This window comes from Somniosus microcephalus, chromosome 7, assembly GCF_052327205.1.
Source record: "Somniosus microcephalus isolate GS21.2 chromosome 7, FLI_Smic_1.0, whole genome shotgun sequence".
In the NCBI taxonomy this organism is placed as follows: Eukaryota; Metazoa; Chordata; class Chondrichthyes; order Squaliformes; family Somniosidae; genus Somniosus; species Somniosus microcephalus.
The window spans coordinates 4,577,936-4,603,959 of NC_140993.1; the positions used below are offsets into that span (position 1 = coordinate 4,577,936).

Consider the following 26,024-nt stretch of genomic DNA (forward strand, 5'->3'; position numbering starts at 1 on the left):
TCCCTGGGTAACGCTCTCTGGGTAACGGTCTCTGGGTAACGGTCTCTGGGTAACGGCCCCTGGGTAACGGTCCCGGGGTAACGGTCCCTGGGTAACGCTCTCTGGGTAACGGTCCCTGGGTAACGGTCCCTGGGTAACTGTCCCTGGGTAACGCTCTCTGGGTAACGGTCTCTGGGTAACGGTCCCTGGGTAACGGTCCCTGGGTAACGGTCCCTGGGTAACGGTCCCTGGGTAACGGTCCCTCGGTAACGGTCTCTGGGTAACGGTCCCTGGGTAACGGTCCCTGGGTAACGGTCTCTGGGTAACGGTCCCTGGGTAACGGTACCTGGGTATCGGTCCGTGGGTAACGGTCCCGGGGTAACGGTCCCTGGGTAACGGCCCCTGGGTAACTGTCCCGGGGTAACGGTCTCTGGGTAACGGTCCCTGGGTAACACTCCCTGGGTAACGGTCCCTGGGTAACGGTCCCGGGGTAACGGTCCCTGGGTAACTGTCCCGGGGTAACGGTCCCGGGGTAACGGTCCCTGGGTAACGGTCCGTGGGTAACTGTCCCTGGGTAACGGTCCCTGGGTAACGGTCTCTGGGTAACGGTCCCGGGGTAACGGTCCCTGGGTAACGGTCCCTGGGTAATGGTCCCGGGGTAACGGTCCCTGGGTAACGGTCTCTGGGTAACGGTCCCGGGGTAACGGTCCCGGGGTAACGGTCCCTGGGTAACGGTCCCGGGGTAACGGTCCCTGGGTAACGGTCCCTGGGTAACGGTCTCTGGGTAACGGTCCCGGGGTAACGGTCCCTGGGTAACGGTCCCTGGGTAACGGTCCCGGGGTAACGGTCCCGGGGTAACGGTCTCCGGGTAACGGTCCCTGGGTAACGGTCCCTGGGTAACGGTCCCTGGGTAACGGTCCCGGGGTAACGGTCCCGGGGTAACGGTCCCTGGGTAACGGTCTCTGGGTAACGGTCTCTGGGTAACGGTCCCGGGGTAACGGTCCCTGGGTAACGGTCCCTGGGTAACGGTCCCTGGGTAACGGTCCCTGGGTAACGGTCCCGGGGTAACGGTCCCTGGGTAACGGTCCCTGGGTAACGGCCCCTGGGTAACGGTCCCGGGGTAACGGTCCCTGGGTAACGGTCCCTGGGTAACGGTCTCTGGGTAACGGTCCCGGGGTAACAGTCCCTGGGTAACGGTCCCTGGGTAACGGTCCCTGGGTAACGGTCCCTGGGTAACGGCCCCTGGGTAACGGTCTCTGGATAACGGTCCCTGGGTAACGGTCCCGGGGTAACGGTCCCTGGGTAACGGCCCCTGGGTAACGGTCCCTGGGTAACGGCCCCTGGGTAACGGTCTCTGGGTAACGGTCCCTGGGTAAAGGTCCCGGGGTAACGGTCTCTGGGTAACGGTCCCTGGGTAACGGTCCCTGGGTAACGGTCCCTGGGTAACGGCCCCTGGGTAACGGTCCCTGGGTAACGGTCCCTGGGTAACGATCTCTGGGTAACGGTCCCTGGGTAACGGTCCCTGGGTAACGGTCCCTGGGGAACGGTCCCTGGGTAACGGTCTCTGGGTAACGGTCCCGGGGTAACGGTCTCTGGGTAACGGTCCCTGGGTAACGGTCCCGGGGTAACGGTCCCTGGGTAACGGTCCCTGGGTAACGGCCCCGGGGTAACGGTCCCTGGGTAACGGTCCCTGGGTAACGGTCTCTGGGTAACGGTCCCTGGGTAACGGTCCCTGGGTAACGGTCCCTGGGTAACGGTCTCTGGGTAACGGTCCCGGGGTAACGGTCCCGGGGTAACGGTCCCTGGGTAACGGTCCCTGGGTAACGGTCTCTGGGTAACGGTCCCTGGGTAACTGTCCGTGGGTAACGGTCCCGGGGTAACGGTCCCTGGGTAACGGTCCCTGGGTAACGGTCCCTGGGTAACGGTCCCTGGGTAACTGTCCCTGGGTAACGGTCCCTGGGTAACGGTCCCTGGGTAACGGTCTCTGGGTAACGGTCCCTGGGTAACGGTCCCTGGGTAACGGTCCCTGGGTAACGGTCCCTGGGTAACGGTCCGTGGGTAACGGTCCCTGGGTAACGGTCCCTGGGTAACGGTCCCGGGGTAACGGTCCCTGGGTAACGGTCCCTGGGTAACGGTCCCTGGGTAACGGTCCCGGGGTAACGGTCCCTGGGTAACGGTCCCTGGGTAACGGTCTCTGGGTAACGGTCCCTGGGTAACTGTCCGTGGGTAACGGTCCCTGGGTAACGGTCCCTGGGTAACGGTCCCGGGGTAACGGTCCCGGGGTAACGGTCCCTGGGTAACGGTCCCGGGGTAACGGTCCCTGGGTAACGGTCCCTGGGTAACGGTCCCGGGGTAACGGTCCCTGGGTAACGGCCCCTGGGTAACGGTCCCTGGGTAACGGTCCCTGGGTAACGGTCCCTGGGTAACGGTCCCTGGGTAACGGTCTCTGGGTAACGGTCCCTGGGTAACGGTCCCGGGGTAACGGTCCCTGGGTAACGGTCTCTGGGTAACGGTCCCTGGGTAACGGTCCCTGGGTAACGGTCCCGGGGTAACGGCCCCTGGGTAACGGTCCCTGGGTAACGGTCCCTGGGTAACGGTCTCTGGGTAACGGTCCCGGGGTAACGGTCCCTGGGTAACGGTCTCTGGGTAACGGTCTCTGGGTAACGGTCCCTGGGTAACGGTCCCTGGGTAACGGTCCCTGGGTAACGGTCTCTGGGTAACGGTCTCTGGGTAACGGTCTCTGGGTAACGGTCCCTGGGTAACGGTCTCTGGGTAACGGTCCCGGGGTAACGGTCCGTGGGTAACGGTCCCTGGGTAACGGTCCCTGGGTAACGGTCCCTGGGTAACGGTCTCTGGGTAACGGTCTCTGGGTAACGGTCCCTGGGTAACGGTCCCTGGGTAACGGTCCCGGGGTAACTGTCCCTGGGTAACGGTCCCTGGGTAACGGTCTCTGGGTAACGGTCTCTGGGTAACGGTCCCTGGGTAACGGTCCCTGGGTAACGGTCCCGGGGTAACTGTCCCTGGGTAACGGTCCCTGGGTAACGGTCCCTGGGTAACGGTCCCTGGGTAACGGTCCCTGGGTAACGATCCCTGGGTAACGGTCCCGGGGTAACGGTCCCTGGGTAACGGTCTCTGGGTAACGGTCCCTGGGTAACGATCCCTGGGTAACGGTCCCTGGGTAACGGCCCCTGGGTAACGGTCCCGGGGTAACGGTCCGTGGGTAACGGTCCCTGGGTAACGGTCTCTGGGTAACGGTCTCTGGGTAACGGTCCCTGGGTAACGGTCCCGGGGTAACGGTCCCTGGGTAACGGTCCCTGGGTAACGGCCCCTGGGTAACGGTCCCTGGGTAACGGTCCCGGGGTAACGGTCCCTGGGTAACGGTCCCTGGGTAACGGTCCCTGGGTAACGGTCCCGGGGTAACGGTCCCGGGGTAACGGTCCCTGGGTAACGGCCCCTGGGTAACGGTCCCTGGGTAACGGTCCCTGGGTAACGGTCCCTGGGTAACGGTCCCGGGGTAACGGTCCCTGGGTAACGGTCCCGGGGTAACGGTCCCTGGGTAACGGTCCCGGGGTAACGGCCCCTGTGTAACGGTCCCTGGGTAACGGTCCCTGGGTAACGGTCCCGGGGTAACGGTCCCTGGGTAACGGTCCCGGGGTAACGGTCCCTGGGTCACGGTCCCGGGGTAACGGTCCCTGGGTAACGGTCCCTGGGTAACGGTCTCTGGGTAACGGTCCCTGGGTAACGGTCCCTGGGTAACGGTCCCTGGGTAACGGTCCCTGGGTAACGGTCCCTGGGTAACGGTCCGTGGGTAACGGTCCCGGGGTAACGGTCCCGGGGTAACGGTCCCGGGGTAACGGTCCCTGGGTAACGGTCCCGGGGTAACGGTCCCTGGGTAACGGCCCCTGGGTAACGGTCCCTGGGTAACGGTCCCTGGGTAACGGTCCCGGGGTAACGGTCCCTGGGTAACGGTCCCGGGGTAACGGTCCCTGGGTAACGGTCCCTGGGTAACGGTCCCTGGGTAACGGTCCCTGGGTAACGGTCCCGGGGTAACGGTCCCTGGGTAACGGTCCCTGGGTAACGGTCCCGGGGTAACGGTCCCTGGGTAACGGTCCCGGGGTAACGGTCCCTGGGTCACGGTCCCGGGGTAACGGTCCCTGGGTAACGGTCCCTGGGTAACGGTCCCTGGGTAACGGTCCCTGGGTAACGGTCCCGGGGTAACGGCCCCTGTGTAACGGTCCCTGGGTAACGGTCCCTGGGTAACGGTCCCTGGGTAACGGTCCCTGGGTAACGGTCCCGGGGTAACGGTCTCTGGGTAACGGTCCCTGGGTAACGGTCCCTGGGTAACGGTCCCTGGGTAACGGCCCCGGGGTAACGGTCCCTGGGTAACGGTCCCTGGGTAACGGTCCCTGGGTAACGGTCCGTGGGTAACGGTCCCTGGGTAACGGTCTCTGGGTAACGGTCCCTGGGTAACGGTCCCTGGGTAACGGTCTCTGGGTAACGGCCCCTGGGTAACGGTCCCTGGGTAACGGTCCCTGGGTAACGGTCCCTGGGTAACGGTCCCTGGGTAACGGTCCCGGGGTAACGGTCCCTGGGTAACGGTCCCTGGGTAACGGTCCCTGGGTAACGGCCCCGGGGTAACGGTCCCTGGGTAACGGTCCCTGGGTAACGGTCCCTGGGTAACGGTCCGTGGGTAACGGTCCCTGGGTAACGGTCTCTGGGTAACGGTCCCTGGGTAACGGTCCCTGGGTAACGGTCCCTGGGTAACGGTCCCGGGGTAACGGTCCCTGGGTAACGGTCCCTGGGTAACGGTCCCTGGGTAACGGCCCCGGGGTAACGGTCCCTGGGTAACGGTCCCTGGGTAACGGTCCCTGGGTAACGGTCCGTGGGTAACGGTCCCTGGGTAACGGTCACTGGGTAACGGTCCCGGGGTAACGGTCCCTGGGTAACGGTCCCGGGGTAACGGTCCCTGGGTAACGGTCCCTGGGTAACTGTCCCTGGGTAACGGTCCCTGGGTAACGGTCCCTGGGTAACGGTCCCTGGGTAACGGCCCCTGGGTAACGGTCCCTGGGTAACGGCCCCTGGGTAACGGTCCCGGGGTAACGGTCCCTGGGTAACGGTCCCTGGGTAACGGTCCCTGGGTAACGGTCCCTGGGTAACGGTCCGTGGGTAACGGCCCCTGGGTAACGGTCCCTGGGTAACGGTCCCTGGGTAACGGTCCTGGGGTAACGGCCCCTGGGTAACGGTCCCTGGGTAACGGCCCCTGGGTAACGGTCCCTGGGTAACGGTCCCTGGGTAACGGTCCCGGGGTAACGGTCCCTGGGTAACGGTCCCTGGGTAACGGTCCCTGGGTAACGTTCCCTGGGTAACGCTCTCTGGGTAACGGTCCCGGGGTAACGGTCCCTGGGTAACGGTCCCTGGGTAACGGTCTCTGGGTAACGGTCCCTGGGTAACGGTCCCTGGGTAACGGTCCCTGGGTAACGGTCCCTGGGTAACGTTCCCTGGGTAACGCTCTCTGGGTAACGGTCCCGGGGTAACGGTCCCGGGGTAACGGTCCCTGGGTGACGGTCCCTGGGTAACGGTCCCGGGGTAACGGTCCCTGGGTAACGTTCCCTGGGTAACGGTCCCTGGGTAACGGTCCCGGGGTAACGGTCCCTGGGTAACGGTCCCTGGGTAACGGTCCCTGGGTAACGGTCCCTGGGTAACGTTCCCTGGGTAACGTTCCCTGGGTAACGCTCTCTAGGTAACTGTCCCGGGGTAACGGTCCCTGGGTAACGGTCCCTGGGTAACGGTCCCTGGGTAACGTTCCCTGGGTAACGCTCTCTGGGTAACGGTCCCAGGGTAACGGTCCCGGGGTAACGGTCCCTGGGTAACGGTCTCTGGGTAACGGTCCCTGGGTAACGGTCCCGGGGTAACGGTCCCTGGGTAACGGTCCCGGGGTAGCGGCCCCTGGGTAACGGTCCCTGGGTAACGGTCCCTGGGTAACGGTCCCTGGGTAACGGTCTCTGGGTAACGGTCCCGGGGTAACGGTCCCTGGGTAACGGTCCCTGGGTAACGGTCCCGGGGTAACGGTCCCTGGGTAACGGTCCCGGGGTAACGGCCCCTGTGTAACGGTCCCTGGGTAACGGTCCCTGGGTAACGGTCCCTGGGTAACAGTCCCTGGGTAACGGCCCCTGGGTAACGGTCCCTGGGTAACGGTCCCTGGGTAACGGTCCCTGGGTAACGGTCCCGGGGTAACGGTCCCTGGGTAACGGTCTCTGGGTAACGGTCCCTGGGTAACGGCCCCTGGGTAACGGTCCCGGGGTAACGGTCCCTGGGTAACGGTCTCTGGGTAACGGTCCCTGGGTAACGGCCCCTGGGTAACCGTCCCGGGGTAACGGTCCCTGGGTAACGGTCCCTGGGTAACGGTCCCGGGGTAACGGTCCCTGGGTAACGTTCCCTGGGTAACGGACCCTAGGTAACGGTCCCGGGGTAACGGTCCCTGGGTAACGGTCCCTGGGTAACGGTCCCTGGGTAACGTTCCCTGGGTAACGTTCCCTGGGTAACGCTCTCTAGGTAACGGTCCCGGGGTAACGGTCCCTGGGTAACGGTCCCTGGGTAACGGTCCCTGGGTAACGTTCCCTGGGTAACGCTCTCTGGGTAACGGTCCCAGGGTAACGGTCCCGGGGTAACGGTCCCTGGGTAACGGTCTCTGGGTAACGGTCCCTGGGTAACGGTCCCGGGGTAACGGTCCCTGGGTAACGGTCCCGGGGTAACGGCCCCTGGGTAACGGTCCCTGGGTAACGGTCCCTGGGTAACGGTCCCTGGGTAACGGTCTCTGGGTAACGGTCCCGGGGTAACGGTCCCTGGGTAACGGTCCCTGGGTAACGGTCCCGGGGTAACGGTCCCTGGGTAACGGTCCCGGGGTAACGGCCCCTGTGTAACGGTCCCTGGGTAACGGTCCCTGGGTAACGGTCCCTGGGTAACGGTCCCTGGGTAACAGTCCCTGGGTAACGGCCCCTGGGTAACGGTCCCTGGGTAACGGTCCCTGGGTAACGGTCCCGGGGTAACGGTCCCTGGGTAACGGTCTCTGGGTAACGGTCCCTGGGTAACGGCCCCTGGGTAACGGTCCCGGGGTAACGATCCCGGGGTAACGGTCCCGGGGTAACGGTCCCTGGGTAACGGTCCCGGGGTAACGGTCCCTGGGTAACGGTCTCTGGGTAACGGTCCCTGGGTAACGGCCCCTGGGTAACGGTCCCGGGGTAACGATCCCGGGGTAACGGTCCCGGGGTAACGGTCCCTGAGTAACGGTCCCTGGGTAACGGTCCCTGGGTAATGGTCCCGGGGTAACGGTCCCTGGGTAACGGTCCCTGGGTAACGGTCCCTGGGTAACGGCCCCTGGGTAACGGTCCCTGGGTAACGGTCCCTGGGTAACGGTCCCTGGGTAACGGTCCCGGGGTAACGGTCCCTGGGTAACGGTCTCTGGGTAACGGTCCCTGGGTAACGGCCCCTGGGTAACGGTCCCGGGGTAACGGTCCCTGGGTAACGGTCTCTGGGTAACGGTCCCTGGGTAACGGCCCCTGGGTAACCGTCCCGGGGTAACGGTCCCTGGGTAACGGTCCCTGGGTAACGGTCCCGGGGTAACGGTCCCTGGGTAACGTTCCCTGGGTAACGGACCCTAGGTAACGGTCCCGGGGTAACGGTCCCTGGGTAACGGTCCCTGGGTAACGGTCCCTGGGTAACGTTCCCTGGGTAACGTTCCCTGGGTAACGCTCTCTAGGTAACGGTCCCGGGGTAACGGTCCCTGGGTAACGGTCCCTGGGTAACGGTCCCTGGGTAACGTTCCCTGGGTAACGCTCTCTGGGTAACGGTCCCAGGGTAACGGTCCCGGGGTAACGGTCCCTGGGTAACGGTCTCTGGGTAACGGTCCCTGGGTAACGGTCCCGGGGTAACGGTCCCTGGGTAACGGTCCCGGGGTAACGGCCCCTGGGTAACGGTCCCTGGGTAACGGTCCCTGGGTAACGGTCCCTGGGTAACGGTCTCTGGGTAACGGTCCCGGGGTAACGGTCCCTGGGTAACGGTCCCTGGGTAACGGTCCCGGGGTAACGGTCCCTGGGTAACGGTCCCGGGGTAACGGCCCCTGTGTAACGGTCCCTGGGTAACGGTCCCTGGGTAACGGTCCCTGGGTAACGGTCCCTGGGTAACAGTCCCTGGGTAACGGCCCCTGGGTAACGGTCCCTGGGTAACGGTCCCTGGGTAACGGTCCCGGGGTAACGGTCCCTGGGTAACGGTCTCTGGGTAACGGTCCCTGGGTAACGGCCCCTGGGTAACGGTCCCGGGGTAACGATCCCGGGGTAACGGTCCCGGGGTAACGGTCCCTGGGTAACGGTCCCGGGGTAACGGTCCCTGGGTAACGGTCTCTGGGTAACGGTCCCTGGGTAACGGCCCCTGGGTAACGGTCCCGGGGTAACGATCCCGGGGTAACGGTCCCGGGGTAACGGTCCCTGAGTAACGGTCCCTGGGTAACGGTCCCTGGGTAATGGTCCCGGGGTAATGGTCCCTTGGAAACGGTCCCTGGGTAACGGTCCCGGGGTAACGGTCCCTGGGTAACGGTCCCGGGGTAACGGTCCCGGGGTAACGGTCCCGGGGTAACGGTCCCTGGGTAACTGTCCCTGGGTAACGGTCCCTGGGTAACGGTCCCTGGGTAACGGTCCCGGGGTAAAGCTCCCTGGGTAACGTTCCCGGGGTAACGGTCCCTGGGTAACTGTCCCTGGGTAACGGTCCCTGGGTAACGGTCCCTGGGTAACGGTCCCTGGGTAACTGTCCCTGGGTAACGGTCCCTGGGTAACGGTCCCGGGGTAACGTTCCCAGGGTAACGGTCCCTGGGTAACGGCCCCTGGGTAACGGTCCCTGGGTAACGGTCCCTGGGTAACGGTCCCTGGGTAACGGTCCCTGGGTAACGTTCCCAGGGTAACGGTCCCGGGGTAACGGTCCCTGGGTAACGGTCCCTGGGTAACGGTCCCTGGGTAATGGTCCCTGGGTAACGGTCCCTGGGTAACTGTCCCTGGGTAACGGCCCCTGGGTAACGGTCCCGGGGTAACGTTCCCAGGGTAACGGTCCCTGGGTAACGGTCCCTGGGTAACGGTCCCGGGGTCAGGGTCCCTGGGTAACGGTCCCTGGGTAACGGTCCCGGGGTAACGGTCCCGGGGTAACGGTCCCTGGGTAACGGTCTCTGGGTAACGGTCCCTGGGTAACGGTCTCTGGGTAACTGTCCTTGGGTAACTGTCCCTGGGTAACGGCCCCTGGGTAACGGTCCCGGGGTAACGTTCCCAGGGTAACGGTCCCTGGGTAACGGTCCCTGGGTAACGGTCCCTGGGTAACGGTCCCGGGGTCAGGGTCCCTGGGTAACGGTCCCTGGGTAACGGTCCCTGGGTAACGGCCCCTGGGTAACGGTCCCTGGGTAACGATCCCTGGGTAACGGTCCCTGGGTAACGGTCTCTGGGTAACGGTCCCTGGGTAACGGTCCCGGGGTAACGGTCCCTGGGTAACGGTCCCTGGGTAACGGTCCCTTGGTAACGGCCCCTGGTTGTCCCTGCGAGGAGTTTGGTGAGGGTCCCAGGGTATGGTGGATCTCTAGTGGATTGTGCCGGTGTATCGATCCCAGTGGGTGCTGTCTGTTGGAGTCTGTATCCCTCGCACTGTTGGAATGTTATTTAAAGTATCAATTCAGGGGCTGTCTCTGGGTTCCACGGATTCCTCTCCCTCGGGAGCAGTAATTGGTGGTTTGTCGTGTCTGAGATGCTCACGGGTCAGGATTCTAACTCTGATGTCCGACCCTTTCCCAGCACCTTCAATCGCCTGTGGATGAGAGCCCAGTACAGCCTGAGTGACCTGCTGGATTTAGAGACATCTGGCACATCGCTGGACATCAACAAGGACGGAATGGCCTTCTTCCGATACCAGAACAACCTCTTCATCAAGTACATCCGGATCTTCCGCAAGCTGGAGATTGTCCAGGACCAAATGGCTCACCCCCAGAAATGGCGGGTCGTTCAGATGCTCCTGGAAGGGGTGATGGGTCGGATTCTCGAGGTGCGGAAGGAGATGGTGGAGAAAGGGCTCTCGGAGTTTCACTTTATGGACGATGTGATCCAGGACCTGAAACTGACACCGGTGTGTAAGACTGAGTGTGTGAGACTGAGTGTGTAAGCGTATTCTGTGATTGTGTCAGTTGGGTGCATTACTGCATGAGTGCACTTATTGAGTGTGTAAGCATATTGTCTGAGTGTATCATTGTGTTCATATATCTCTGTATATGACTTAACTATTGCTTCAGTGTGTGTGTGAGTGTGTAAACGTGTGCGTGTGAGTGTGTAAACGTGTGCTGTTGTTTGGGAGTGTGTAAACACGCCCCTTCAGTGTGGATGTGTTAACATTATCCTTTAGTGTTTAAACACATATTTTGGGTGTGAGATTGTACACGTATTTAATACATGGGTCGGGCTCCACCTGAGCCGGGATGGGACCCGTGTCCCAGCGGAAAGGGTAAATAGAGAGGTGACAAAGGCTTTAAACAAGTAAGATGGGGGAGGGATCTACAAGAAACGTAACCAGCCTAAATATAAACAAAACAGGAAGAGAGAGCACAGGAAAGAATAAAGTAAGGGAGGACATTGATGGCAAGGGAATAAATAGACTTATAGAAGAGTCTAAAAAGATAGTTAAACATAAAGTGAGAGGAAATCCTGTTAAAAAGGAGTTAAACTGTCTGTACAACAATGCACACAGTGTCCGTAATAAAACAGGGGAGCTGGAGGCAATCATACATTGCGAGGAACCAGACATAGTAGGGATTACTGAGACATGGCTACAGAAAAACCAGGACTGGGAATTAAACATTGCCGGGTGCAACATATTTAGAAAAGATAGAGAAGGTCTACTTATTAGGGATAATATAATGGCAGGAGAAAAAAGTGATGCTGATATCAGCAAGACAAAAATAGATCCATATGGATAGAGATAATAAAAGATAATAAAGGATTAATCACACTAATAGGCGTAGTCTACAGACCACCTAATAGTGGAAGGGAGGTGGAGGAAGAAATATGCAGACAAATTAGGGAAATTAGTAAAAAACATAGAATAATAATCATGGGGGATTTCAACCACCCAGATATTAATTACGAACATACGAATTAGGAGCAGGAGTCGGCCACTCGGCCCCTCGAGCCTGCTCCGCCATTCAATAAGATCATGGCTGATCCGATTACTCCACATTCCCGCCTCCCCGATAACCTTTCACCCCCTTGCTTACCAAGAATCTATCTACCTCTGGCTTAAAAATATTAAAGACTCTGCTTCCACCGCCCTCTGAGGAAGAGAGTTCCAAAGACCCACGACCCTCTGAGAAAAAATTTCTCCTCATCTCTGTCTTAAATGGGCGACCCCTTATAGAGTCATAGAGTCATAGAGTCATAGAGTTATACAGCACGGATAGAGGCCCTTCGGCCCATCGTGTCCGTGCCGGCCATCAAGCCCCGTCTAATCTAATCCCATATTCCAGCATTTGGTCCGTAGTCTTGTATGTTATGGCATTTCAAGTGCTCATCCAAATGCTTCTTCAATGTTGTGAGGGTTCCTGCCTCCACAACCCTTTCAGGCAGTGAGTTTCAGGCAGTGAGTTCCAGACTCCAACCACCCTCTGGGTGAAAAAGTTCTTTCTCAAATCCCCTCTAAACCTCCCGCCCTTTACCTTGAATCTATGCCCCCTAGTTATTGACCCTTCTACTAAGGGAAAAAACTCCTCAGTATCCATCCTATCTATGCCCCTCATAATTTTGTACACCTCAATCATGTCCCCCCTCAGCCTCCTCTGCTCCAAGGAAAACAAACCCAATCTGCCCAGCCTTTCTTCATAGCTGAAGCGCTCCAGCCCTGGTAACATCCTGGTGAATCTCCTCTGCACCCTCTCCAAAGCGATCACATCCTTCCTGTAGTGTGGCGACCAGAACTGCACACAGTATTCCAGTTGTGGCCTAACCAGTGTTTTATACAGCTCCATCATAACCTCCTTGCTCTTATATTCTATGCCTCGGCTAATGAAGGCAAGTATCCCATATGCCTTTTTTACCACCTTATCCACCTGTTCCGCCGCCTTCAGGGATCTGTGTACTTGCACCCCTAGATCCCTCTGCACCTCCGTCTTGCCGAGGGTCTTACCATTCATTGTGTATTCCCTTGCCTTGTTAGTCCCCCCAAAGTGCATCACCTCGCACTTTTCCGGGTTAAATTCCATTTGCCACTGTTCCGCCCATCTGACCAACCCATCTATATCGTCCTGCAGACTGAGGCTACCCTCCTCGCTATTTACCACCCCACCAATTTTTGTATCATCCGCTAAACTTTGCGCACGGCCAATAATCGCGCCCCAAACGGATAGATACTGAATTTTTCCCCCTATATGTTTCTTCCTCCACCTCCCTTCCACCTCTTACTCTTCTAAACTCCAGCGGATACAAGCCTAGCCTGTCCAACCTTTCCTCAAAAGACAACCCGCCCATTCCAGGTATTAAATAACAACAGAAAATGCTGGAAATACTCAGCAAGCCAGGCAGCATCGGTGGAGAGAGAAACCGAGTTAACGTTTCAGGTCTGGGACCCTTCATCAGCAGTATTTTGCAATTATTCCAGGTATTAGTCTAGTAAACCTTCTCTGAACTGCTTCCAATGCATTTACATCCTTCCTTAAATAAGGAGACCAAGACTGTACACAGTACTCCAGATGTGGTCTCCCCAATGCCCTGTATAACTGAAGCTCTGCAAACTCTCACCATTTAGATAATATGCTTCTTTTTTATTCTTCCTGCCAAAAATGGACAATTTCACATTTTCCCACATTATACTCCATTTTCCAGATCTTTGCCCACTCACTTAACCTATCTATATCTCTTTGTAGCCTCCTTATGTCCTCTTCACAATTTACTTTCCTACCTATCTTTGTGTCATCAGCAAATTTAGCAACCATGCCTTCGGTCCCTTCATCCAAGTCATTTATATAAATTGTAAAAAGTTGAGGCCCCAGCACTGATCCCTGTGGCACACCACTCGTTACATCTTGCCAACCAGAAAATGACCCATTTATGCCTACTCTCTGTTTCCTGTTAGCTAGCCAATCTTCTATCCATGCCAATATGTTACCCCCTACAACATGAGCATTTATTTTCTGCAATAACCTTTGATGTGGCACCTTATCAAACGCCTTCTGGAAATTTAAGTACAGTACATCCACCAGTTCCCCTTTATCCACAGCACATGTTACTTCCTCAAAGAACTCCAATAAATTGGTTAAACATGAATTCCCTTGCACAAAACCATGTTAACTCTGCCTGATAACCTTGAACTTTTCTAAGTGCCCTGCTATAACGTCTTTAATAATAGCTTCTAACATCTTCCCTATGACAGATGTTAAGCTAACTGGCCTGTAGTTTCCTGGTTTCTGTCACCCTCCCTTTTTGTATAAAGGAGTTACATTTGCTATTTTCCAATCTAATGGAACCTTGCACGAATCTAGGGAATTTTGGAAAATTAAAACCAACGCATCAACTATCTCACTAGCCACTTCTTTTAAGACCCTAGGATGAAGTCCATCAGGACCCAGGGACTTGTCAACCCGCAGCTCCAACAATTTGCTCAGCACCACTTCCCTGGTGATTGGAATTTTCCTCCCTCCCTTACATTTCCTGATTTACAGCTATTTCTGGGGTGTTACTTGTATCCTCCACTTGTGAAAACGATATTGAACAGGAGAGGTAGGTAAAGGGGATAAGGGAATGGAGTTCCTACAATGTGTAAAGGACTCCTTTCTAATCCAATATGTAAAAAGCCCAACAAGGGAGGATTTACGATAGCAAAATACTGCGGATGCTGGAAATCCGAAATAACAACACAAAATGCTGGAAAAACTCAGCAGGCCAGGCAATATCCGTGGAGAGAGAAATAGAGTCAACGTTTCAGGTCGAAACCCTTCATCAGGACTGAAAAAACACAGCAAATGAAACAGATTAAAGGCCAGTTTGGGGGCTGGGGAATGGGGATAAAGAACAAGGGAAGTGAAGAGACATTAAGAGGTATTCAAAACCAGACGAGATGGTGATAGGACTAGTGGAGACAAAAGACGGCTCTAGATTAGGTGTGAAATGCGCTGGCAGAATGGGAGACAGCTGCCATGTGGGACAGAAAAAAAAGGGGGAAGGGCACAAAACAAAGGTGTGGATAAAAAATATATATAAAAATGTAATAGGGGCCGAGGTTATGATCTGAAATTGTTGAACTCGATATTGAGTCCGGAAGGCTGTAAAGTGCCTAGTCGGAAGATGAGGTGCTGTTCCTCGAGTTTACGCTGAGCTTCCGTGGAACAATGCAAGAGGCCAAGGACGGTGAGGTCCGAGTGGGAATGGAGCGGTGAATTAAAATGACAGGCGACCGGAAGCTCGGGGTCACCCTTATGGACCGAACGGAGGTGTTCCACAAAGCGGTCGCCCAATCTGCGTTTGGTCTCCCCAGTGTAGAGGAGACCACATCGTGAGCAGCGAATACAGTATACTAGATTGCAAAAAGTACAAGTAAATCGCTGTTTCACCTGGAAGGGGTGTTTGGGGCCCTGGACAGTGGGAAGAGGGGGGGGTATAAGGGCAGGTGTTGCCTCTCCTGCACTTGCATGGGCGAAGGGGAAGGAGTGCTGGGGGTGATAGAGGAGTGGACTAGGGTGTCTCGGAGGGAGCGGTCCCTACAGAATGTTGAAAGGGGAGGGGGGGGAAGATGCGTTTGGTGGTGGGATCACGTTGGAGGTGGCGGAAATGGCAGAGGATGTTCCATTGAATTAAAACAATTGTAAGGAAGTATATTAGCTCTGATGATGTGGAATCTGTATGGGTAGGATTGAGAAATACTAAGGGGCAGAAAACGTTAGTGGGAGCGGTTATATAGACCTGCAAAGAGTAAGGCGGAGGTTGGGGATGGCATTAAAAGGGAAATTAAAGAAGCGTGCAATAAGGGCACAGCAGTCATCATGGGTGACTTTAATCTACATATAGATTGGGTTAACCAAATTAGTAACAATACTGTGGAGGAGGAATTCCTGGAGTGTTTACGGGATGGTTTCCTGGACCAATATGTCGAGGAAGCAACCAGAGATCAGGCCATCTTAGACTGGGTATTATGTAATGAGAAAGGATTAATAAGCAATCTTGTTGTATGAGGCCCCTTGGGTCGGAGCGATCATAATATGATCGAATTCTTCATTAAGATGGAAAATGAAGTAATTGACTCAGAGGCTTGGGTCCTAAATTTAAATAAAGGGAACTACGATGGTCTGAGGAGCGAGTTGGGTAGGATTGATTGGGGAATGTCACTCAAAGGGTTGACGGTGGATAGGCAATGGCAAACATTCAAAGACCGAATGGATGAACTACAGAATTTGTTCATCCCAGTTTGGCATAAAAATAAAACAAAAAAGGTGACTCAACCGTGGCTAACAAGGGAAATTAGGGATAGCATAAGATCCAAGGAGAGGACATATAAATTGGCCAGAAAAAGCAATAATCCTGAGGATTGCGTGCAGTTTAGGATTCAACAAAGGAGGACAAAGGGATTAATTAAGAAGGGGAAAATAGAATATGAGAGTAAGCTTGCAGGGAACATAAAAACTGACTGTAAAAGCTTTTATAGATATGTGAAGAGAAAAAGATTGGTGAAGTCAAGCGTAGGTCCCTTGCAGTCAGAATCAGGGGAATTTATAATGGGGAACAAAGAAATGGTGGACCAATTAAATACATACTTTGGTTCTGTCTTCACAAAGGAGGACAAAAATAACCTCCCAGAGATGCCGGGGAACATAGGGTCTGATGAAAGGGTGGAACTGAAAGAAATCAGTATTTGCAGGGAAATGGTGTTGGGAAAATTGATGGGACTGAAGGCCGATAAATCCCCAGGGCCTGATAATCTACATTCTAGGGTACTTAAGGAAGTGGCCCTAGAAATAGTAGATGCATTGCTGATCATCTTCCAGAATTCGATAGACTCTGGAACAGTACCCATGGATTGGAGGGTAGCTAATGTTACCCCACTATTCAAAAAAGGTGGTAGAGAAAAAGCGGGGAATTATAGACCGGTAAGCCTGACATCGGTAGTGGGGAAAATGCTAGAGTCCATTATAAAAGATGTAATAGCAGAGCAGTTGGAAAGCAGTGACGGGATCGGACAAAGTCAACATGGATTTACAAAAGGTAAATCGTGCTTGACTAACCGACTGGAATTTTTTGAGGATGTAACTAGTAAAATAGATAAGGGAGAACCAGTGGATGTGGTATATTTGGACTTTCAGAAGGCTTTCGATAAGGTCCCGCATAAGAGGTTAGCGTGCAAAATTAAGGCACATGGGATTGGGGGCAAGGTATTGACTTGGATAGAAAACTGGTTGGCAGATAGAAAGCAAAGAGTTGGAATAAACGGGTCGTTTTCCAAGTGGCAGGCAGTGACTAGTGGGGTACCGCAAGGATCGAGCCTAGAACCCCAGCTGTTCACAATATATATTAATGATCTGGACGAGGGAACTAGATGTAATATCTCCAAATTTGCAGATGACACAAAGCTGGGTGGGAGGGTATGCTGTGAGGAGGATGTCGTGAAACTCCAGTACGATTTGGACAGGTTGGGTGATTGGGCAGAGACATGGCAAATGCACTATAATGTGGATAAATGTGAGGTTATCCACTTTGGTGGCAAAAACAGGAAGGCAGATTATTATTTGAATGGCAATAGATTGGGAGAAGGGGAAGTGCAAAGAGACCTGGGTGTTCTTGTGCACCAGTCGCTGAAGGTAAGCATGCAGGTGCAACAGGTGGTTAAGAAGGCAAATGGCATGTTGGCCTTCGTAGCAAGAGGGTTCGAGTACAGGAACAAGGATGTCTTCCTGCAGTTGTACAGGGCCTTGGTGAGACCGCACCTTGAGTATTGTGTGCAGTTTTGGTCGCCTTATCTGAGGAAGGACGTTCTTGCCATGGAGGGAGTGCAGCGAAGATTCACCAGGCTGATACCTGGGATGGCAGGAATGACGTATGAGGAGAGATTGGGTCGATTGGGCTTATACTCACTGGAGTTTAGAAGATTGAGAGGGGATCTCATTGAAACCTATAAAATTCTGTCAGGCCTGGACAGACTAGATGCAGGAAGGATGTTTCCGATGGCCGGGGAGTCCAGAACCAGGGGTCATAGTCTAAGGATAACGGGTAAGCCATTTAGGACTGAAATGAGGAGGAATTTCTTCACCCAGGGAGTGGTGAACCTGTGGAATTCTCTGCCACAGAGGGCGGCGGAGGCCAGTTCATTAAATATATTAAAGAAGGAGTTGGATATATTTCTTAAGGCTAAAGGGATCAAGGGATATGGGGAGAAGGCAGGGGCAGGGTACTGAATTTGGATGATCAGCCATGATCTCATTGAATGGCGGAGCAGGCTCGAGGGGCCGAATGGCCTACTCCTGCTCCTATCTTCTATGTTTCTATGAATGTGGGGGCTGGTGGGGTGAAAGGTGAGGAGAAGGGGAACCCTATCGTGGTTCCAGGAGGGAGGGGCAGGGGTGAGGGCAGAAGTGCGGAGATAGAATGGACACGGTCGAAGGCCGTGTCAACCACGGTAGAGGAAAAAGGAAGACATGTCGGAAGCACTGGTGTGGAGGTGGCATCGTTGGAGCAAATGCGGCGGAGACGGAGAAACTGGGAGAATGGAATAGAGTCCTTACAGGAGGCGGGGTGGGAGGAAGTGTAGTCCAGGTAGCTGTGGGAGTCAGTGGGTTTGTAGTGAATGTTTATCAATAGCCTATCCCCAGAGATGGAGACGGAGAAGTCGAGGAAGGGAAGGGAAGAGTCGGAGATGGACCATGTGAAGGTGAGGGAAGGGTGGAAATTGGAGGCAAAGTGAATGAAATTGTCTAGTTCAGGGCGAGAGCAGGAAACGGCACTGATACAGTCATCAATGTACCGGAAAAAGAGGTGAGGGAGGGGACCCGAGTAGGACTGGAACAAAGACTGTTCCACATATCCTACGAAAAGGTAGGTATAGCTAGGACCCATGCGGGTACCCATAGCAACACCTTTAATTTGGAGGAATTGAGTGGAGTCAAAGGAGAAGTTGTTCAATGTGAGAGCAAGTTCAGCCAGGCGGAGGAGGGTGGTGGTGGATGCGGAGGATTTACTATTGAATCTAGTAATGGGGAATGAACCAGAGCAGGTAAGAGAAGTAAAAGATGGGGAACATCTTTTTTTAATTCGTTTATGGGATCTAGGAGTCACTGGCAAGGCCAGCATTTATTACCCATCCCTAGTTGCCCTTGAGAAGGTGGTGGTGAGCCGCCTTCTTGAACCGCTGCAGTCCGTGTGGTGAAGGTGCTCCCACAGTGCTGTTAGGGAGGGAGTTCCAGGATTTTGACCCAGCGACGATGAAGGATCGGCGACATACTTCCAAGTCAGGATGGTGTGTGATTTGGAGGGGAACTTGGAGGTGGTGGTGTTCCCATGTGCCTGCTGCCCTTGTCCTTCTAGGTGGAAGTGGTCGCAGGTTTGGGAAGTGCTGCCGAAGAAGCCTTGGCGAGTTGCTGCAGTGCATCTTGTAGATGGTACACACTGCAGCCACGGTACGCTGGTGGTGGAGGGAGTGAACGTTTACGGTGGTGGATGGGGTGCCAATCAAGCGGGCTGCTTTGTCCTGGATGGTGTCGAGCTTCTTGAGTGTTGTTGGAGCTGCACTCATCCAGGCAAGTGGAGAGTATTCCATCACACTCCTTACTTGTGCCTTATAGGTGGTGGAAAGGCTTTGGGGAGTCAGGAGGTGAGACACTCGCTGCAGAATACCCAGCCTCTGACCTGCTCTTGTTGCCACAGTATTTATGTGGCTGGTCCAGTTAAGTTTCTGTTTAATGGTGACCCCCAGCATGTTGATGGTGGGGGATTCGGCGATGGTAATGCCATTGAATGTCAAGGGGAGGTGGTTAAACTCTCGCTTGTTGGAGATAGTCATTGCCTGGCACTTGTGTGGCGCAAATGTTACCTGCCACTTATCAGCCCAAGCCTGAATGTCGTCCAGGTCTTGATGCATGCGGGCATGGACTGCTTCATTATCTGAGGAGTTGTGAATGGCACTGAACACTGTGCAGTCATCAGCGAACATCCCCATTTCTGATCTTATGCTGGAGCGAAGGTCATTGATGAAGCAGCTGAAGATGGTTGGGCAATAGTGATCATAATATAATATGCTATAAGATGATAATTGAGAAGGACATAAGTATGATGAAAATCCGGGTAATAGATTGGAGAAAAGCTGATTTTGAGGGGCTGAGAATAACACTTGGGGGAAAAAATGGGCAACAATATTGGCAAACAATGATGTAGAACAGCAATGGGAAACATTTAAAACGGTGTTCAACAGAGTGCAGGAATAATATGCCACAGTATGGATGCGACAATGGACTTTAATGCCCCTGGGCTAGAGACAGGGAAAATCAGTCAAGGTTCCCATTTTGATCAGTACTCGGTGACCCCTTCTGGAAAGTGCGTGTGTGTGTCGATGTTGAGTGAGGTCAGGATCATGCTCAGTGGGAGGTCCCTCATGGTGGAATGGCCTGCCAACTCTCTCAGTCTAGATTCAGACACGAGGACTAACTTGGGCAAAGTAGCCACAGTCCAGTAACAGTCAATACTTTCTGGAAAGAGAGCCGCACAAAGTTATTGTTAACTTCATTTCGATATGGTTATTCCAGTGGCTGGGGGTAAATAATCTATGCGGGTGGTACCAAGTTATATAAACCCGAAGGTCCCTGGTTCTCTGGTGAGTGCACTTCCCTCAGCTGGAGCAGTCGGGTGATACAATTGGTTCAGTACCTTGGGAAAAACGTTAACTATGGTTCCCACACCACTGCACCCACTGCAGGTGAGTGAGTGAGTGAGTGTGTGAGGTGAGTGAGTGAGTGTGTGTGTATATGTGTGTACAACAGATCAGGACAGGATTAGGCTTGACAGTGAGGGTCTCCACAGCTGAATTGCCAACACTCACTGTCTAGGCTCGCAAATATAGGACCTGGAGAAGGCCATTGAGCCCCTCGAGCCTATTCTGCCATTCAATGAGATCATGGCTGATCTGTGACCTAACTCCAGATACCCGCCTTTGCCCATATCCCTTGATACCTTTGGTTAACAGAAATCTATCAATCTCCAATTTAAAATTAACAATTGATCTTGCATCAGCTGCCATTTGTAGAAGAGAGTTACAAACTTTACCACCCTTCGTGTGTAGAAGTTTTTTTTATTCATTCACGGGATTTGGGCATTGCTGGCATTTATTGCCCATCCCTAGTTGCCCTTTTGGTGGTGAGCCACCTTCTTGAATTGCTGCAGTACGTGTGGATTATAGTTTTCGTAGTGGTTTTTGATACAACTGAGTGGCTTGTTCGGCCATTTCAGAGGGCAGTTAAGAGTCAACCACATTGCTGTGGGTCTGGAGACACATATAGGCCAGATGAGGTAAGTACAGCAGATTTCCTTCCCTAAAGGACATTAGTTTAATGGTCACCATTACTGATGCTAGCTTTTTATTCCAGATTTATTCAGTTAACTGAATTTAAATTCCACAGCTGCCGTGGTGGGATTTAAACTCATGTCTCCGGATTACTAGTCCAATAAAATAACCACTATGCTAATGTATCCGCGTGTTCCCTAACTTCACTTCCGAAAGAACTGGCTCTAATACATTAAGTACATGGACAATACATTAAGTATATGGACAGCAGGGGAGTGCATGATAAGGGAGGATACAAAGAGATTAGGAGAGAAGTCAAAAAAACAATTTGGAAGGCAAAGAGCAACTATGAAATTAAATTATCAAGGAACATAAAACAAAATAGTAAAATATTTTACAGGCACATCAATAAAAAAAGGAAGGTTGGGATGGGAATAGGGCCATTAAGGGATCGACAGGATAATACCACAGGCAGCAATAGAGAGATGGCTGAAATATTAAATAATTACTTTGCTTTAGTATTTACCAGGGAGATAGAACAGGCGGACATGACATCGGACGATGAGATTAGTAATGAGATAACTGCACTTAAAATAAAAAGAGATATATTAAATAAACTAATCAAACTCAAAGAGGATAAACCCCCCTGGTCTGGATGGATTACATCCACGCATTTTAAAAGAATCTAGGGAAGAGATAGCAGAGGCATTACTAAACACATATTTAATAATTTGTTAGAAAAAGGTGCAGTGCCAGAGGACTGGCGGATAGCTAACCTAATATTGATATTTAAGAAGGGAGATAGAACTTAGACCAGTCAGCTTATCATCGGTGGTAGGAAAAATAATGGAACCCCTACCTACTAAAGGAGAAAATAGAACATCTAGAAACCAAAAATATAAAATGAATAGTCAGCATGGATTTCAAAAGGGAAAGTCTTGCTTGACCAAGCTCATTGATTTTTTGAAGAGGTAACAGAGAGTAGACAAGGATAATGCAGTTGATGTGATATATCTAGATTTTCAAAAGGCCTTCGATAAGGTACCACATAACAGACTATTGAATAAGGTCAGAGAATGTGGAATCAGGGTGACAAGGAGCAGAATGGATTGCTGGCTGGCTTCAAGACAGAAAGCAGAGAGTGGGGGTAAAGGGTAGCTATTCCCAGTGGAGAAGGTGGGTAGTGGTGTTCCACAAGGATCAGTGCTGGGACCACTGTTGTTCATAATTTATATTAATGATTTAGACTTTAGAATCAAAAACACAATTTCTAAATTTGCAGATGACACCAAATTGGGGGGATAGTCAATACTGAGGAGGACTGCAACAAATTACAGGAGGACATTAATAAACTTGCAGAATGGGCATATAATTGGCAAATGAAATTCAACACAGATAAATGTGAGGTATTACATTTTGGTAGGTAGAATAGGGAGGTCACTTATCACTTGGAGGGTGCGAGTCTAGGTGGGGTAGAGGAACAAAGGGATCTCGGAGTACAAATACACAAATCACTAAGAGTTGCAACACAGGTTAGCAAGGCCATAAAAAAAGCAAACCAAACACTAGGGTTTATTTCTAGAGGGATTGAATTGAAAAGTAGGGAAGTTATGCTAAACCTGTACCGAACCTTGGTTAGACCACACTTAGAGTACTGCGTGCAGTTCTGGTCACCATATTATAAAAAGGATATAGAGGCACTGGAGAGGGTGCAGAGAAGATTTACAAGGATGATACCAGAAATGCGAGGGTATACATATCAGGAAAGGATGAACAGGCCGAGTCTCTTTGCTCTTGAAAAAAGAAGGCTGAGGGGTGACCTAAACGAGGTCTTTAAAATGATGAAAGGTTTTGATAGAGTGGATACAGAGAGAATGTTTCCACTTGTGGGGAAGAGCATAACTAGAGGCCATCAATATAAGATAGTCACCAAGAAATCCAATAGGGAATTCAGGAGAAACTTCTTTACCCAGAGAGTGGTGAGAATGTGGAACTTGCTGCCACGGGGAGTGGTTGAGGCGAATAGTATCGATGCATTTAAGGGGAGGCTAGACAAGCACATGAGGGAGAAGGGAATAGAGGGTTACGCTGATAGAGTTAGATGAGGAAAGGCGGGAGGAGGCTCGAGTGGAGCATAAACACTGGCATGGACTGGTTGGGCCGAATGGCCTGTTTCTGTGCCGTATATATTTTTTAAATGGTGAGAGATTGGGAAATGTTGGTGTTCAGAGGGACCTGGGTGTCCTTGCACATGAATCACTGAAAGTTAACATGCAGGTACAGCAAGTAATTAGGAAAGTAAATGGTATGTTGGCCTTTATTACAAGAGGATTTGAGTATAAGAGTAAAGACCTCTTACTGCAATTATATAGGGCCCTGGTGAGACCACACCTGGAGTATTGTGGACAGTTTTGGTCTCCTTACCTAAGGAAGGATATACTTGCCATAGAGGGAGTGCAACGAAGGTTCACCAGACTGGTTCCTAGGATGGGGGGATTGTCCTATGAGGAGAGATTGAGTAGACTAGGCCTATGTTCTCTAGAGTTTAGAAGAATGAGAGGTGATCTCATTGAAACATACAAAATTCTTACAGGGCTTGACAGGGTAGATGCAGGGAGGATGTTTCCCCCCTGGCTGGGGAGTCTAGAACCAGGGGTCACAGTCTCAGAATAAGGGGTCGGCCATTTAGGACTGAGATGAGGAGAAATTTCTTCACTCAGAGGGTGGTGAATCTTTGGAATTCTCTGCCCCAGAGGGCTGTGGAGGCTCAGTCATTGAGTATATGCAAGACAGAGATCGATAGATTTTTGAATATTAAGGGAATCAAGGGATATGGGGATCGGGCGGGAATGTGGAGATGAGGTTGAAGATCAGCCATGATCTTATTGAATGGTGGAGCAGGCTCGAGGGGCCAAATGGCCGACTCCTGCTCCTGTTTCTTATGTTCTTCTATCCTATGTAAATGTAAGAGCCATGAAAGTTTAAGAAAATACTTTAAAATATTGGTTAAATAGCATAATACAGTTAATTTACCTGACTGACTTATTGTATTAAGAAACCCCCTATTTTCTTGCTCCAGTAGTATAGTCCGAGATACCCCCTTCATTCTTGCCACAATGGTACAGTCCTTAAGATCGTCACATAGCCAGCAGCCATTTTACAGTTTAAACTCCACGTGGCTGAAGGAGGCAGAAGTTGTGAGGGCTGGAGCAATACAGTTTTTGACCGTGTTCGTTTATACGTGTTTGCTTTGTAATTCTGTTCGTAAAGTGTTATAGTAAACAGTTTAAAAGACAAAGCTACGTTTGGGAACGTTTTATTTCGACACACGTCTACTCGTTGTTAAAAGCCCCACAGCTCAGTGGCTGCCTGTTTGGAAACTAAGAAGCGCCACTACATTAGTCAAAAACTAGCTCCCTAAGAAGGAAAGGACGGAATTGTCGGCGAACGTATACCCGAATGGTCACGGAGCCAGACGACAATATAAGAAAGCGAAGGTACAGTGACTGTTACTTGCTTTGTTCATTCTATTGAGAAGCTAAATAAGAGCTGCGGGTAAAATGGCCGAGGCCTTGCGGAGCCAGGAGCTTCCCTCAGCCAGAAGGATTGCTAGCCAAAAGAGGGAAATAAAGCTCACCCCAAAGGCAATGGAAGAGAAGTTACATAGAAGCATAGGTGCAAGGAAGGCTAAATTAGCTCAGATAACTGGAAAAATGAAGATAATTGATTGTCTCATGGAAGATAATGCTAATATTAAGAAAGCCGAAGACATAATGCATTACGATTTCTCCAAGCTGCATGAAGAATTTAATGTACTCAATGAAGATGTATTAGCACTTTTGTCTGAAGAAGAGGGAAAAGCCGATCAGCACAACTGGTTTGATCTTAAATCATCCAGCATTAAGGACTATGTCAAGGCCACAGAACAGTGGATGTTAAGGATTCGTCAAGATGCTGATACAGCAGAGAAAGAGAAAGTTGACGATGAAGTCGGACCAGATGATAGCATTTCAGAGACTTCAGCCAGACTGGGCAAAAATCAAAAAGAAGGTAGCTCTGTTTCTGGACGCAGGTCAGTCGCTTCTACCACATGCTCGTCGCGACGCATGAGAGAGGAGGTTGAACGGGCGGCGTTGATGGTGCGCGCAGCATCTTTAGCGGAGAAGCAAGCTCTTGAACGGGAAGAGGCCCAACTGCAGGCCCAAGAGGCCCAACTGCAGGCCCAACTGCAGGCCCAACAGGCCCAAGTGCAGGCAAAGAAAGAACAGCTGGAGATAAAAACAGCTATTGCGGTCTCAGATGCCAGGTTGAGTGTGTATGAAGATTACGAAGGCTCACGGGATGGCGTGAGCGAATACTGCCAGTCAACGTTGTCACATAGAGTTGGATCCAGGGCACCTTCAAGAGTTACAAGAGAGTCCGAAGGCCATCTCCTGACATTACAGCGTGGAAGAGTGGCCTCTCCACTAACAGGAGCACGTGATGCTACCCCAGACGTCAGATGGTCTAGACTAGACCCTGCTGATGACCACCAGAGGCCTGAAGACACAGGGAGAAGCCTATACCGAGTGATGCAACGTCAGAACGAAATTACAGAGATGCTTGTAAAACAACAGAATCTGTTTCGACTCCCTCAAAGAGACATACCAGTGTTCCAAGGTGACCCACTCAAGTATAAGCCCTTCATCAGATCCTTCGAACAAGCCATTGACTCCAAAACAGAGAGCAGCAGTGATAAGTTGTACTACCTGGGACAGTACACCAGTGGTAAACCACAAGACCTGGTCAGAAGCTGTGAACACATGAGACCGGACCGGGGATACATAGAAGCCAGGAAGTTGCTGCAGGAGCACTATGGTAATGAGCTGAAGATAGCCACTGCATATATTGAAAAGGCTACCAAGTGGCCACAGATCAGATCGGAGGACGGAGAGGCATTGAACGCACATGTTCTTTTCCTCATAGGATGTTGCAACACCATGGAGGATGTTGAATTCATGGAAGAGATGGACAATCCTACGACTATGCGAATCATCATCTCTAAGCTTCCTTACAGGATGAGAGAACAATGGAGAAGAACAGCCTTTGAGATAATGGAGAGACGGAAAAGTAGAGTCAGGTTTGCAGACTTAGTGAATTTCATAGACAAACAGGCTAAAATTGCTAGGGACCCATTGTTTGGAAACATCCAGGATGTCAGCCCGACTACTGATGGAAGAGTGAAAGCCAAGCCTGTTGAATCAAAGATTCTCAGGAAAGGTGTTTCCAGGGGAAGCAGCTTTGCAACTATCGTCACTCAGGCTGGGGAAGAAAGGTCTCAGAACTCATCTCCCAAAAAGAGCAGCACAGTGACGCCTGCTAATGCCTTTCAGAAGCCATGTTTATTCTGCCAGAAGAATCATACATTGGATTTCTGCAGTGACATCAAAGCACAGCCACATAAGGACAGAATCGAATTCCTGAAGTACAATGGCCTATGTTTTGGATGTCTCTCTCAGGGGCAC

The 26,024-nt window shown here is 52.4% G+C and overlaps 1 protein-coding gene across 1 annotated transcript in view; it reads left to right on the forward strand.

Annotated features, from left to right (window-relative positions):
• LOC147114469 (dynein regulatory complex subunit 11-like) overlaps positions 1–26,024 on the forward strand; it is a 96,894-nt gene that overhangs the window by 61,222 nt on the left and 9,648 nt on the right. The window contains exon 2 of the mRNA XM_085992166.1: positions 9,801–10,128. Within this exon, the coding sequence (XP_085848292.1) occupies positions 9,801–10,128 (328 nt within the window). The remainder of the gene's footprint in view (positions 1–9,800; positions 10,129–26,024) is intronic.